Source organism: Mercurialis annua, linkage group LG4 (assembly GCF_937616625.2).
Source record: "Mercurialis annua linkage group LG4, ddMerAnnu1.2, whole genome shotgun sequence".
Lineage (NCBI taxonomy): Eukaryota > Viridiplantae > Streptophyta > Magnoliopsida > Malpighiales > Euphorbiaceae > Mercurialis > Mercurialis annua.
The window spans coordinates 23,156,847-23,169,414 of NC_065573.1; the positions used below are offsets into that span (position 1 = coordinate 23,156,847).

At 30.6% G+C, this 12,568-nt stretch overlaps 3 protein-coding genes and 1 long non-coding RNA gene across 7 annotated transcripts; 2 read left to right on the forward strand and 2 right to left on the reverse strand.

The window, feature by feature from the left end:
- The first annotated feature begins 261 nt into the window (after window positions 1-261).
- Window positions 262-3,273, forward strand: LOC126679490 (uncharacterized). 2 transcript variants are annotated; one of them, XM_056105627.1, is made up of 4 exons: window positions 262-420; window positions 831-947; window positions 1,736-2,543; window positions 2,961-3,273. In XM_056105627.1, the coding sequence occupies exon 3, from the start codon at window positions 1,747-1,749 to the stop codon at window positions 2,506-2,508; it is 762 nt and encodes a 253-aa protein (XP_055961602.1). In that variant the 5' UTR covers window positions 262-420; window positions 831-947; window positions 1,736-1,746; the 3' UTR covers window positions 2,509-2,543; window positions 2,961-3,273. The 2 variants fall into 2 exon arrangements, with proteins under 2 accessions (XP_055961602.1, XP_055961601.1); XM_056105626.1 differs by lacking the exon at window positions 831-947 and having other exon boundaries at window positions 263-420.
- LOC126678458 (GDSL esterase/lipase At1g06990-like) lies at window positions 2,844-4,338 on the reverse strand. Its single transcript, XM_050373356.1, has 3 exons — window positions 3,721-4,338; window positions 3,257-3,506; window positions 2,844-3,168 (listed from the first exon to the last, which is right to left on the reverse strand). The coding sequence occupies exons 1-3, from the start codon at window positions 4,336-4,338 to the stop codon at window positions 2,957-2,959; spliced, it is 1,080 nt and encodes a 359-aa protein (XP_050229313.1). The 3' UTR covers window positions 2,844-2,956.
- Window positions 4,339-8,170: 3,832 nt separating this feature from the next.
- On the forward strand, window positions 8,171-11,374 carry LOC126679567 (uncharacterized). Of its 3 annotated transcripts, XR_007640890.2 has the most exons (4): window positions 8,186-8,421; window positions 9,149-9,937; window positions 10,460-10,600; window positions 11,116-11,374. It is a non-coding gene; the product is annotated as an uncharacterized LOC126679567 (long non-coding RNA). The 3 variants fall into 3 exon arrangements; XR_007640888.2 differs by lacking the exon at window positions 11,116-11,374 and having other exon boundaries at window positions 8,187-8,421; window positions 10,460-10,688; XR_007640889.2 differs by lacking the exons at window positions 10,460-10,600; window positions 11,116-11,374 and having other exon boundaries at window positions 8,171-8,421; window positions 9,149-10,101.
- LOC126679566 (GDSL esterase/lipase At2g30310-like) lies at window positions 10,172-12,100 on the reverse strand. The gene is made up of 3 exons (XM_050374617.2): window positions 11,451-12,100; window positions 10,930-11,179; window positions 10,172-10,639 (listed from the first exon to the last, which is right to left on the reverse strand). The coding sequence occupies exons 1-3, from the start codon at window positions 12,066-12,068 to the stop codon at window positions 10,434-10,436; spliced, it is 1,074 nt and encodes a 357-aa protein (XP_050230574.1). The 5' UTR covers window positions 12,069-12,100; the 3' UTR covers window positions 10,172-10,433.
- Between the last annotated feature and the right edge of the window lie 468 nt (window positions 12,101-12,568).

A 12,568-nucleotide genomic window follows, 5' to 3' on the forward strand; every position in this document is an offset into this window, starting at 1 on the left:
AACCATGGGGTTTCAAGCCAACATGAAACCGTCACTTAGACGGTTTCGGGTTGGTTCTATTTCTTTTTGAACCGTGACTTAGCGGTTCCAAACCGTGACCACCTCTATTTTAATGCATAGGGGGTTTAGTGAGCGCGGTCGTCAAGTTTAGAGGGTTTTGTGATATTGTTTTGTAATTTAGGGGATTTTATGATAAGGGTCCTAAAATGAGGTGCCATACTTGATTATAAGCCGTGCGTAAATTAACGACTCATACTTCGCTATAAGGCGCATCACACCTTAACTTAGTCCTGCTCCCATTTCATCGCTCTTTTTCTTTCAACTGAAAATTTCGTCAACACTTTTAAACTGTGAATTTCGCTTCTTTTCTTGTTTTTTTTTCTGATCCTCTCTTTCTGATTTTGCAGCTTCATTCAAACTGTAAGTGAATAATTCATCAACCCTATTTAATAATTCATCAATTAGTTGATTGCTTGTAAATTATAATAAAATGTGCTTTGTTTTTAATGTGATAGATAACTTGTTTCTGATATCCTGCTGTTGCTTAGATTTTAATTGTTAACAAGTTAGGGCATTGAATTAGAAAAATTGGAAATAACTAGAGATTCAGTATGTAGCTGTTAAAATCATCTTCTTCATTTTGTTTTAACCTATGTTTTTGGCAATTCATGAAAAGATTGATGGGTTAGTTTGCTGCATGAAATTTTAACCTGTTACTTGTATGTTAGTTAAAATGTATTGTTTGAGTAAGGCCAAATGTACGGATTCGACACTCACATTTGGTTCGGTTTTGAGTTTGGACCCTAATGAACTTTTTTTTTCCGATGAAGGTACCTAACATTATAAAAACAATTCACATCGCTGACGTATTAGGTTCGATGGATCATATTGGCCAGTCACTAACGGACATGTGGTTCGGAGGGTCCGATATAATTGTTTTTAATAACGTTAAGTAACTCCGTCGAATAAAAATTTCATTAGGGTCCAAATTTAAAACCGAACCAAACGTGGAGATCCAATATGTTTATTTAGCCTTTGAGTAAAGTAGAAATACCCTAGTGCATGAATTCTCTAATATGAATGATTGAATGGGAGATTTGAGTGCTTGCAAGTTCACCTTTTTTGTTCAGTATGTTTTTTGGTGGGTAGAAGAGGGTTGTTATTCATTTGAAATTCACTTTTCTTTTTCTCGATAGAGACGACTTCTTAACAAACATATAAACTTGTTAGGCTGTGTTTCTGCAATAAATCATTTGCTGGAATCAATTCAATTGTTTTGGCATGATTTCATTATTTAAAATAATGCTTTATGCTGAAAGAACTGACTTCTAGCAACTGTTGTCTTTTGAAACATGAGAATTGTCTATACAGAATTGAATTTTGAATCACGTTTTTAGATTTTTCTATACATTTTAGTAACTTCTTATGTTCTTTAGTTTTGGAATAATGTTCATGTCATTCATTGTGAGCGAAGAGAAAATCTTGGTTTGTTAAATGGGCTTGCTTGATACATTGGAAATGTGCCTCTTGAAAGCCGCAGTTAGACATAGCCAATTTTGTTGTCCTTGGAAGTTACAACAGAAGAATAGATATTAATCGATGAATGTTTGATTATTAGAAAGAACGATGACGAATGTATGATGAAATTTTGTTCTTGATAAGGATGCTATCTTGTTTTGGTTTATCAGTTGGCCAATTTTGACGTTTCCTTTATCACAAATACTATATTTGGCAGGTCTACACCTGATGGGAAAAGCAAAGCAAGACAAGTTGATGGCAATACCTAAGAAAAAGGGCGGTTTGTTGAGTGACATGGATTCAGATGGAGAAGACAGTTGGGTTATAGTTAAAAAGCAGGCGGTCACAATTCTGATACCTCCTCTACCTCATGCTAAGAAAACCATAGCACCAAAGGAGGGACCAACTGAGTTCGAAAGTGTGCCTATTCAACATGTAAGTAATAATTGCACCGAACATATTGAGACTTTGAATACAGTGCCTTCAGTTGATGAGCAAGAGAAGGTTACATCAGTAGTTCCTAATACAGGCAGTATAATGTCAAAAACGGTTTTAGCACAACACACGTCGGCATCACGCTACCTACCAAGAGTAAAAGTAGAAACGGCGACAAGAAATCCAGATCGATCAAATTCTTTGAAGTCTCATAATGTGCTTGGGGTATCAAACATCTCAAAAACAATCAAGCTACCGAGACTATGGTATGACCAACAACATTTCCTTGATGGAAGCGCGCTGCTAAATCAGAGTCTAAGGGCATCACTACTGGAGAAGAAACTTCAGAAAGCAGGTGGATTGAGGAGGTGGTTATCATCAATTGGGTTGGGGCAGTTTGTGAATATGTTTCAAGGTAACATCAGTAAGTTTCAATTGGTTAATCTTACAATGAAGAAGCTGAAAGATATGGGAGCAGATGCAGTTGGCCCTCGGAGAAAGCTGATACACGCCATTGACTGTATTTGCCAGCCATATTGTTTTGAAGCCCGCTAAATGTTCTCGTAATCTTGTAGCATCTGGCAACACAGGTATGAATCACTGATCCTGCAGTTGCTTATGCATCTGCAATCTTTCTTGTAGATTCTTTTAGTTGTAAGTTAAGAGGCTAATCTTTACTACTTGTATCATAACTGCTAGCTAAGATCATAGATAAATATTTACGTCCCACGCTAATTTTTTTCTTAATTTCGTAAAAGTTTAAATACGACAGCCAAGAATGTCCTTTTTACAAGTTTGATTTTTTTTTTATCCGGATGTGATTTATAAATGACAGTACCTGTAGGCATACTAGAATTGCACTGTAATTTTCAATGGTATAAGATAATAAAAAACAGAAAAATTGATTTTATTATAGAATGAATAGAATCAGAAGGCCAAAAAGTGAATTAAATCAACTTTTTTCTGATTAGTAATTTAGTACAACCCTAAGTTATTGAATGAATCAGAGATTGGAGGTGATATTCATGAACTTGGGTAGAATATCTTTCTGGATGCTCAAAGAGAGGTACCGGTATGCGGCTTCTGTCGGATGAACACCATCCCAAAATAAATATTGTGAAGAATTTCTGCAGACCGGTGAAATTACGTGATCCTGGGCATATTGTATCTGGAAAGGTATATAACCGCAGCACCCTTTCCTTGAATCCACAAAATCTGTAAACAGAACAGTATAAAATTACTATCAGCCTCTCATTCATATGGTCGATTATAATTTTTTTACTAGTTTGAAGTTTGAACTTACCATATTTTTGTGGATTATCCATCATGTCTTTTAAAGGGTCATATATGTTAGCATAAAAAATGTGGCTCTCCGGCAGCATTGACTCGACGTCAGGTAGCAACTTTTGAAGCTTTACATTGAAACCTTCAGAATCTGAGTTCTCGTTGTCCATACACGCACTACCGAACTTCTTAATCATTTCCACCGGTAGACAACCGATCGGAGGGAGTCCGGCCACTACCACCTTTCTGAGACCGAGGTTATACAGGTCCTATTAATTCCAAAGATAATAAAAACGATGAAATTATTATTTGAAAGAGAAAAAAAATTAAATCATCAGCAAAAATAGCCACCAAGTTGTAGCTCTAAAAGCGCTTGAAACACATTAAATTGAACAGTGAGTAAAATTACGATTTAGTTAACATTGATATATAAATTGAATTAAAATTGCTACATTTAAAATTTTAATGAATAGGTGCGCTTACCAGTAATATTTTTCGTATTTCAGTCAACAAAAAGTCTTGGTACTGATCTACATTAAACATCAATCTTCTTAAAGGTATATCATAAAAATTAAAAGTCCAATCATTAGTTCCTGAACTAATAATCACCAGTGCACCATTTAAAATTTCTTTGGCCTTCGCTTGCCCAACAATTCGTTCAAGTCTTGCAATATAATCCTTGAACAAACCAACTTGTTTTTGAACTGAAACTACATTAGATGTTAAAGATGTGGACTCATCATAACCGGCACCTGATGACGCAAAATTAACCCCCGTAACGATTTCGTTATCGGATAAGTTTGGATCCATGAATGGTGGAACAGTTTCTTTAATACCAAATAATGATGCAATAAAATCAGGAATAAGTTTTCCGTTAGAAAATCTTCCGGTCGGAATATGGTTCGGGAAATCTTTTCCGTATGGTCGGAAATTACATTTGACCCATGTCGTAACATAATTATTATTACCAGTATCAACTGTAGAATCACCAAAAATTAGAATTGCAGGAAATTTTGGTAATGTCGTATTTGCCTTTGATAGGCTAAAATTTATTATAGATATCATGAGAATGATCATAATGGAGGATTTGATTGTAGCCATTGTTTGATTAATTTTATGATATTTTTTCTTTATTCTTGTAATGATTTATATAGTTTTGATTAGTCAAAGAGTTGCAATATTTTACAGTTTGCCACACTGTTTGTATATTACTAACAACAAAGTTTTATTCTATATTAAGCATATTTTGTTTAGTATATGTTTCTTTTTTCTGAAAATAACTAGTAATTGTTTTTTAATTTTGAATGACTATTGATTGATAGTAAATTGTTTTGGGAGTTTGAATATTATTTTTTCCAAGCAGTTATTTTTGTTTGCTAGATTTTTTCATTTACATGTGAATGCCTTTCTATCTTTTTTTAGTTATCTAATTTTCAGAAAGTTATTTTCATGACTGGATTTCATTTTTAGTCATTTATGAGATTCAAAACTTGTTATATTTTGTTTGATAATTTGTCTTCGCTATAACAACTTCAGTCGTTCCTTTTATTAGAACAGAAAACTGAAAAGGAGTTTTTGATTTTGAACATAAACTTTTCAAATTCAAATGTAATATTCCTGTCATTAATGCTATATAACCCAACACTTTTAACCCACCTTTTTGTACCGCCTGACGTGGCAATTAAAGAGTGGATTGATTAAATTCTGTTTTTTGAGATATACACTTTTGGGTGGGGATTAGACGAATGAAAGTTTGACACGTAAGGTGGGTTAAAAGAGTTGGTACAAGGTGTTGGGTTATAAAGTATTTTCCTTTATAAATTATTATAATTTCTAATTTTTATGTAGAAGTAACACTTTTTTATTACAACAGGGAGAAAAAGGAGGAAAGTAAATTTTAAATTTTAAGATTGAATTAAATTTTAAATTTTAAAATTGAATTACAATGTTCCTATTACAATAAATTTTATTCAAATTTTATACAATTTTTTGACCCAGTAACAAATAATTAAGAGAAGATTAAGATAATACTCTATTTTTTAAAATAATTTGATTTCCTACCTCAATAAGAAAAAGATAGAGAAAATACTTCATCATTCTAATGTTTTTACTTTTTTACTCTAAAGCATGTTTATATTATGATTATACTTATTTTTTATTAATTTTTTACTCTAAATATATCATTACTCTTATTATATGACAACTGTCATATTTTTATTTTCTTTCTCTCTCATCTCTCCTCTCTCCTCTCTCCTCTCTCTCTCTTCTTCTTCTTCTTCTTCTTCTTCTTCTTCTTCTTCTTCTTCTTCGTCGTCGTCAATTTTCTTCTTCTTTTTTATTTCTTCTTTTCTTCTCCACTTTTTTCTTTCTTCTCTGTCGTTCCTTCATTCCTCCGCCGCCGTTTTTTCATCGCTCCACCGTCGCTCCACTGTTCTTTCATTTTTTATTTTAACGAACTTTTCTTTAATTCATGGTGATTATGACGATTTTTTAACATTCAGATATAAATAAATTACTCTTGAATTTTTTTCTCAATTTAAATCTAAAAATCTGTATGAAAAAACGATATTATGATGAAAAAAACGTTTTTCTGCACAAAAACGATTTTCTGCAAAAAAAAACAGCATCTGATTATCATATGATTATCATAACACTGCAGAAAAAAATGATTTTTAATAAAAAAAAAATAGTCTCTGATTATCATATAAGTATCACAGTATTATCATGTTGTTATCATAACACTGCATAAAGAAAGATTTTCTACAAAAAATTGATTATGATGTTGTTATCACTGTATTATCACCTCATTCTCATAATATAATCATATGATACCGAGATGATAATGTATTATTGTATCTAAATGATAATATTATGACAACGACATAATAATAAAATTATGATAACAGTATGATAATATGATACCTATATGAAAAAAATTACATAAAAATTATGATAACGAGATGATAATGTGAAGAAAATAGTATGATAATGAAATATAATAAAGTCATGTTATCATACTATTATCGTCACCTAATCATCTTATTATCATAATTTTTTTGTAATTGTTTTTTTTCGTACATGTATCATATTATCATATTATTATCATACTATTATCTTCACATTATCATCTCGTTGTCATAATTTTTTTGTAATTTTTTTTCATACAGGTATCATATTATCATACTATTATCTTTATATTATCATCTCATTATCATAATTTTTATGTGATTTGTTTACATATAGGTATCATATTATCATACTATTATCATAACTTTATTATTTTATTATCATCTGGTTATCATACTGGTGTCATGAATTTTTTTGTAATTCTATTTTCACGTACGTTATCATCCAGTTATCATAAACTTATCATAATTCATTATCATCTAATTATCATACTCCAGTGTTATGATAACGACATGATAATCGAAAACTATTTTATCATATATTATCATAGATATTATCATGTATGTACCATACATATTATCATCTCGTTATCATATGATAAAATATTATCATATGACACTATTTCTGTGATGATACTCATATGATAATCAGAAGCTGTTTTTTTGCAGAAATCGTTTTTTTGTGCATAAAATCTTTTTTTTCATCATAACATCGTTTCTTATGCAGATTTTTAGATCTAAAGTTGAAAAAATTCAAGAGTAATTTATTTAGATCTGAAAATGAAAATAAATCATATTTATCACCACGAATTAAGAAAAAATCGCTAAAATCAAGATGGCGGAGCGACAGAGGAACGGCGAAGAAGAAAAGAATAAAAGTAGAGAAGAGAAGAAGAAAAAAAATGGTGAAGAAAAAAGAAGCAGAGAAGGAGAAGAAAGAGAGAAGAAAAAGAAGAAAGAAAAAAGAGAAAAGAAAGAGAGAGAAATGACAGATGCCATTTAGAATAAAATAAATATGATTAGAGTAAAATAACAATAAGAGTTAGGTATAATTATAATATAAACATGTCTTAAAGTAAAAAAATAAATATATTAAAAGGGTGAGATATTTTTTCTATCTTTTCCTTATTGAGGTAGGAAATCATATTATTTTTAAAAAGAGAGTATTTTTCCTAATTTTCTCAATAATTAATGAGATTAAAATCTATTTTGTACAAAACAATATACAACATTTCAACACAACTGATGTGTCACGGCATTTATATATTAATGAACCAATGAGATATTTAAAATATTAAATATTTAATGATAAAAAATAAAAAAGATAACTGAGTATTTTAATATTATAATTTTTATAAATACTCATCGCTTGTTACCTTTAATTACAAATGCATCCATTTTTTTTCACCTAATTTTAGATCTTCTTGAACTCCTTCATCCACATCAAAACACTCCTTCTCATGTTGAGATTTTTGAATTTCAAAATCTCCTAAAATTTTAATACAAAGATATTTCACTTCTTGTGGACATTGAGCACAAGAATCAATATTATCATGATCTCCCGCTAGATGATGTTTTGTTCGATTTATACTCCCCACTTTTGCAATCCACAATAATTACACTTTAATTCATTCTATTGTCGTTAACTTGAGAATAATGGTTCCAAATAGGATCGTTAGATGAAGATCCTTTTTTAATTTTAAAACTATATTTAATAAATTAAATAAAATAATATCCTACAAAAAAAAATTAAAGTGAAAATATTAAATTTTTATTATGTACTAAACTTATATTTATGATGTATAAAAAAATTATAACTATAGAATATGTATTTCCTAAAATTAATATGTCTCAACATAATATTATAATATATGGTAAAATAGTTGTTTTATGTTAAAAAAGAAGAAATTAGTTACAGATTTCACGATAGGTATATGCCACATGTAATTAGACAATTGGTTCTAAAATTACTTTATTTAAAACAACTAAAAAAAAACTTTGTTTATTTTAAAAAACTAAAACAAAAAACAGTTAGTTGTTTAGTAACTGTAGTTCTCTCAAAAAAGAAAAAAAAAATAACTGCAGCAAGAGCTGCTTTTATTTTGATGTAAGCCACAAACGAAATCAAAAAACATAATTTTCCTCAGTTCCACGGTAGCTGGCTGGAAGCGATTGATAGACGACTCAAACGATACGCATAGCAGACTCAGTGAAAACGGAGTCGTTCCGCAATGTTCACCGAACCAGTAGATCAGAAACGTAGGAACTCCTCTAGTCTGTGAGTGAATAATTCATCAATTCCATTGATTAATTGATCAATTAGTTCATTATTTGTATCTTTTTTTGACGTAATAGATAATTTATTCATAATATTCCTGTTGTTAATAGGGTTTTGAATTAGCAATCTTAAATCGAAACACTCGTTAGGCTGTGTTCAATATGAATGATTGAATGGGAAATTTGAATCGTTATTCATTTTATAATTTATTTTTTATCAATAGATACGCTTATAATTTGTTAGGCTGTGTTTCTGCAATAAATCATTTGTATGAGTTAATTCAATTGTTTTACCATGATTTCATATTTTTCAATATAATGCCTTATGTTGAAAGAGTTGACTTCTAGCAACTGTAATCTTTTCAAACATGAGAATTGTTTAAATAGAATTGAATTTTAAATTGCATTTCTGGACTTCTCGTACATTTTAGGAACTTCTTATGTTATGTTTTTGGATAATGATCGTGTCATTCATTGCGAGCCAAGAGAAAATCTTGGTTTGTTATTGATACATGGGAAAAGTATTTGTTGAAAGCCGCTGTTAGATGGCGAATTTTGTAGTCCATGCAAGTTACCATACAAGAATTGATAGGCATTTATGAGTATTTGTTTATAAGAAAGAACAACAATGTTTTTTGATGAAATTTTGATAAGGATGCTATCATGTTTTAGTTTATCAGTTGGCCGATATCTGTTGTTTCCCTCATCACTAATATTGTATTTGGCAGGTCTACACCTGATGGGAAAAGTAAACCAAAGGCATTTGGTGGCAATACCTAAGATAAGGGTGGTTCATTGAGTGACATGGATTCCAATTGAGAAGCCAGTTGGGTTATAGTTAAAAAGAAGATGGTCGCAATTTTGATGCCTCCCCTCTACCTAATGCCAGGAAAATTATAGCACCAAAGCAGGGACCAACTGAGCTCGAAAGTGTGCCTATTCAACCTTTATTTAATAAATGCACCAAACCAGTTGAGACTTTGAATACGATGCCTTCGGTGGATGAGCAAGAGAAGGTCACATCAGTAGTTCCTACTTCCTAATAAAGGCAGTATAATGTCAAAAAAGCCTTTTACACTTCATATTTTGGCATCACACAAGTTACCAAGAGTAAATGTAGAAATGAGGTAGATCGATAATGTGCTTGGGGTATCAAACATCTCAAAGACAATCAAGCTGCCGAGACTATGGGATGTATAACCAACAAATTTTCTAGGTGGAAATGCGCTACTAAATCAGAGGCTAAGCGCATTACTACTAGAGAAAAAACTTCAGAAAGCTGGTGGACTGAGAAGGTGGTTAGCATCAATTGGGTTGGGGCAGTTTGTGAATATGTTTCAAGGTAATATCATTAAGTTTCAATTGGTTAATCTTACTATGAAGAAGTTTAAAAATATGGGAGCAGATGCAGTAGGCCCTCGGAGAATTCTGATCCACATCATTGACTTTATCTGCCAGCCATATTGTTATGGAGCCCGACAAATGTTCTCGTATTTTTGTAACATCTGGCAAAACAGGTATGAATCACTGATCCTACAGCTGCATTTGCATTAGCAATCTTTCTTGCAGATTCTCTTACTTGTAGTTAAGAGGCTAATGTTTACTGCTTGTATCATAACTGTTAGTCTGTTGCTACGATCATATATTAAAAATATATGTCCCACGTTAATTATTTTCTTAATTTCATAAAAGTTCCAATACGACATCCATGAATGTCTCTTTTAGTTATAAGTTTGATTATTTATCCGGAAGTCGATTTATAAATGATAGTCCATGTAGGCATAATGAATTCGCACTGTAATTTACAATGGTACTAGATGGGGAAAAAATAGAAACATAGATAGTATTATAAAATGAATAGAATCAGAAGGCTAAAAGTGAATTTGATCAACTTTTTTCTGATTAGTACAGTCCTCAAAATTGAATTGAATTAACTCTATTCTAATAGTCCTAAGAAGTGATTTATTCTGATTAGTACAGTCCTAAGAAGTGCTTTATTTAATTAGTACAGTCCTAAGAAGTGATGTTTATGAACTTAGGGAGAATATCGTTCTCGATACTTAAAGAGAGATATCGGTATGCTGCTTCTGTCGGATGAAAAGCATCCCAAAATAAATATTGTGAAGAATTTCTGCAGACCGATGAAATTACATGATTCCGAGCAAATTCTATCTCGAAAGGTAAATAACCGCAGCACCCATTCCTTGTATCGACAAAATCTGTAAACAGAACAGTTAAATTACTATCAACTCATATAGTTGCTTTCGAGATTAGTGAACCAGACGATTTTAAAATTTTGTAAACAATTATAATTGTATTTGGTTTTCGAAAAAATATTTAAGAACTTTAAAAAAAAATTAAAATTGTTTTTGTTATGTCAAATGAATTATAACGTAGAATTGGATCAAAGAAAGAGAGGGTAAGAATAAACATAATATGCGTATAAAAAATTTCGTGATTTTGATTTTAAATTTTATTTTGAGTTTTACTTTTGAAATTTTGAACTTACCATATTTCTGTGGATTAACCATCATGTCTTTTAAAGGGTCATATATGTTAGCATAAAAAATGTGGCTCCCAGGCAGCATTAACTGGATGTCAGCCAGCCACTGTTGAAGCTTTACATTGAAACCTTCAGAATCTGAGTTTTCGTTGTTTATACATTCTTTGCCGAACTTCTTAATCATTTCGACAGGTAGACAACCCATTGGAGGGAGTCCGGCCACTACCACCTTTCGGAGACCGAGATTATACAGGTCCTATTAATTCCAAAAATAATAAAAAGATATTATTATTTGAAAGAAAAATAATCAAATAATAACTGAATTAAAACCGTTATCACATCTTAATTTTAAGTTTTATTAGTATGTTATACATTATAAAGTTATTTTTCAAAAGTTATGTATAAAACTATAAAAATGAAATTTCAAAATATTTAAATGCAAATTTCTTTACATAGATTAAATTGATATTAATTTTTTAATTGAATTATATTTACTAAATTTTAATCTTTGATGAATGGGTGCTTACCAGTAGTATTTTCCGTATTTCAGTCAGCAAAAAGTCTTGGTACTGATTTACATTAAAAATCAATCTTCTTAAAGGTAAATCATAAAAATTAAAAGTCCAATCGTTAGTTCCTGCACTAATAATCACCAACGCACCATTCAATATTTCATTAGCCTTCGCTTGTCCAACAATTCGTTCTAGTCTTGCAATATAATTCTTGAACAAACCAACTTGTTTATGAACTGAAACTGCATGAGATGTTAACGATGTTGCCTCATCATAACCCGCACCCGATGATGCAAAATTGACACCCGTAACGATTTCGTTATCAGATAAATTTGGATCCAAAAACGGAGGAACAACTTCTTTAATACCCAATAATGATGCAATAAAATCGGGAATAAGTTTTCCGTTAGAATATCTTCCTGTTGGAATTTGACCCGGAAAATCTTGTCCGTATGGTCGGAAATTACTTTTGATCCATGTCTTAATATAATTATTATTACCAGTATCAACTGTAGAATCACCAAAAACTAGAATTGCAGGAAATTTTGGTAATGTTGTATTTGCTTTTGATATGTCAAAGTTTACTGCATAGATCATAAAAATGATCATAATGGAGGATTTGATTGTAGCCATTGTTTATTGATTTTATGATATTTTTTCTTCATTCTTTTAATAATTTATATAGTTTTGATTAGTCAAAAGTTTCCTTTTTTACAGCTTGTCCAACTGTATATTATTAAAAACAAAGATATATTCTATATTAAGCATTTTTTTTTGTTGAGTAAGTATTTTTCCTTTTAGAAAATAACTATTAATAGTTTTTCTTAACTTGAATAACTATTTGTTGATAGATATTATTAGAATTTTCTTATTACTACATTGTTTTTTTAGAAGTGAAACTTTTTCCAAAATTATAACATTACAACAATGTAAGAAGTTGTTTCTGTTTGCTAGATTTAGTCATTTACATATAAATGTTTTTCTATATCTTTTAAAGGTGGTGTGCTATTGTCCGAGCAATAATTGATAAAGACGGAACAATGTCTATTATTTTGATCAAATTATCCTCTTCTGATTTATGTATATCTTAGAATGAGATTTTGTCAAAATAAACTTTTTTGCTCTATCGTTAT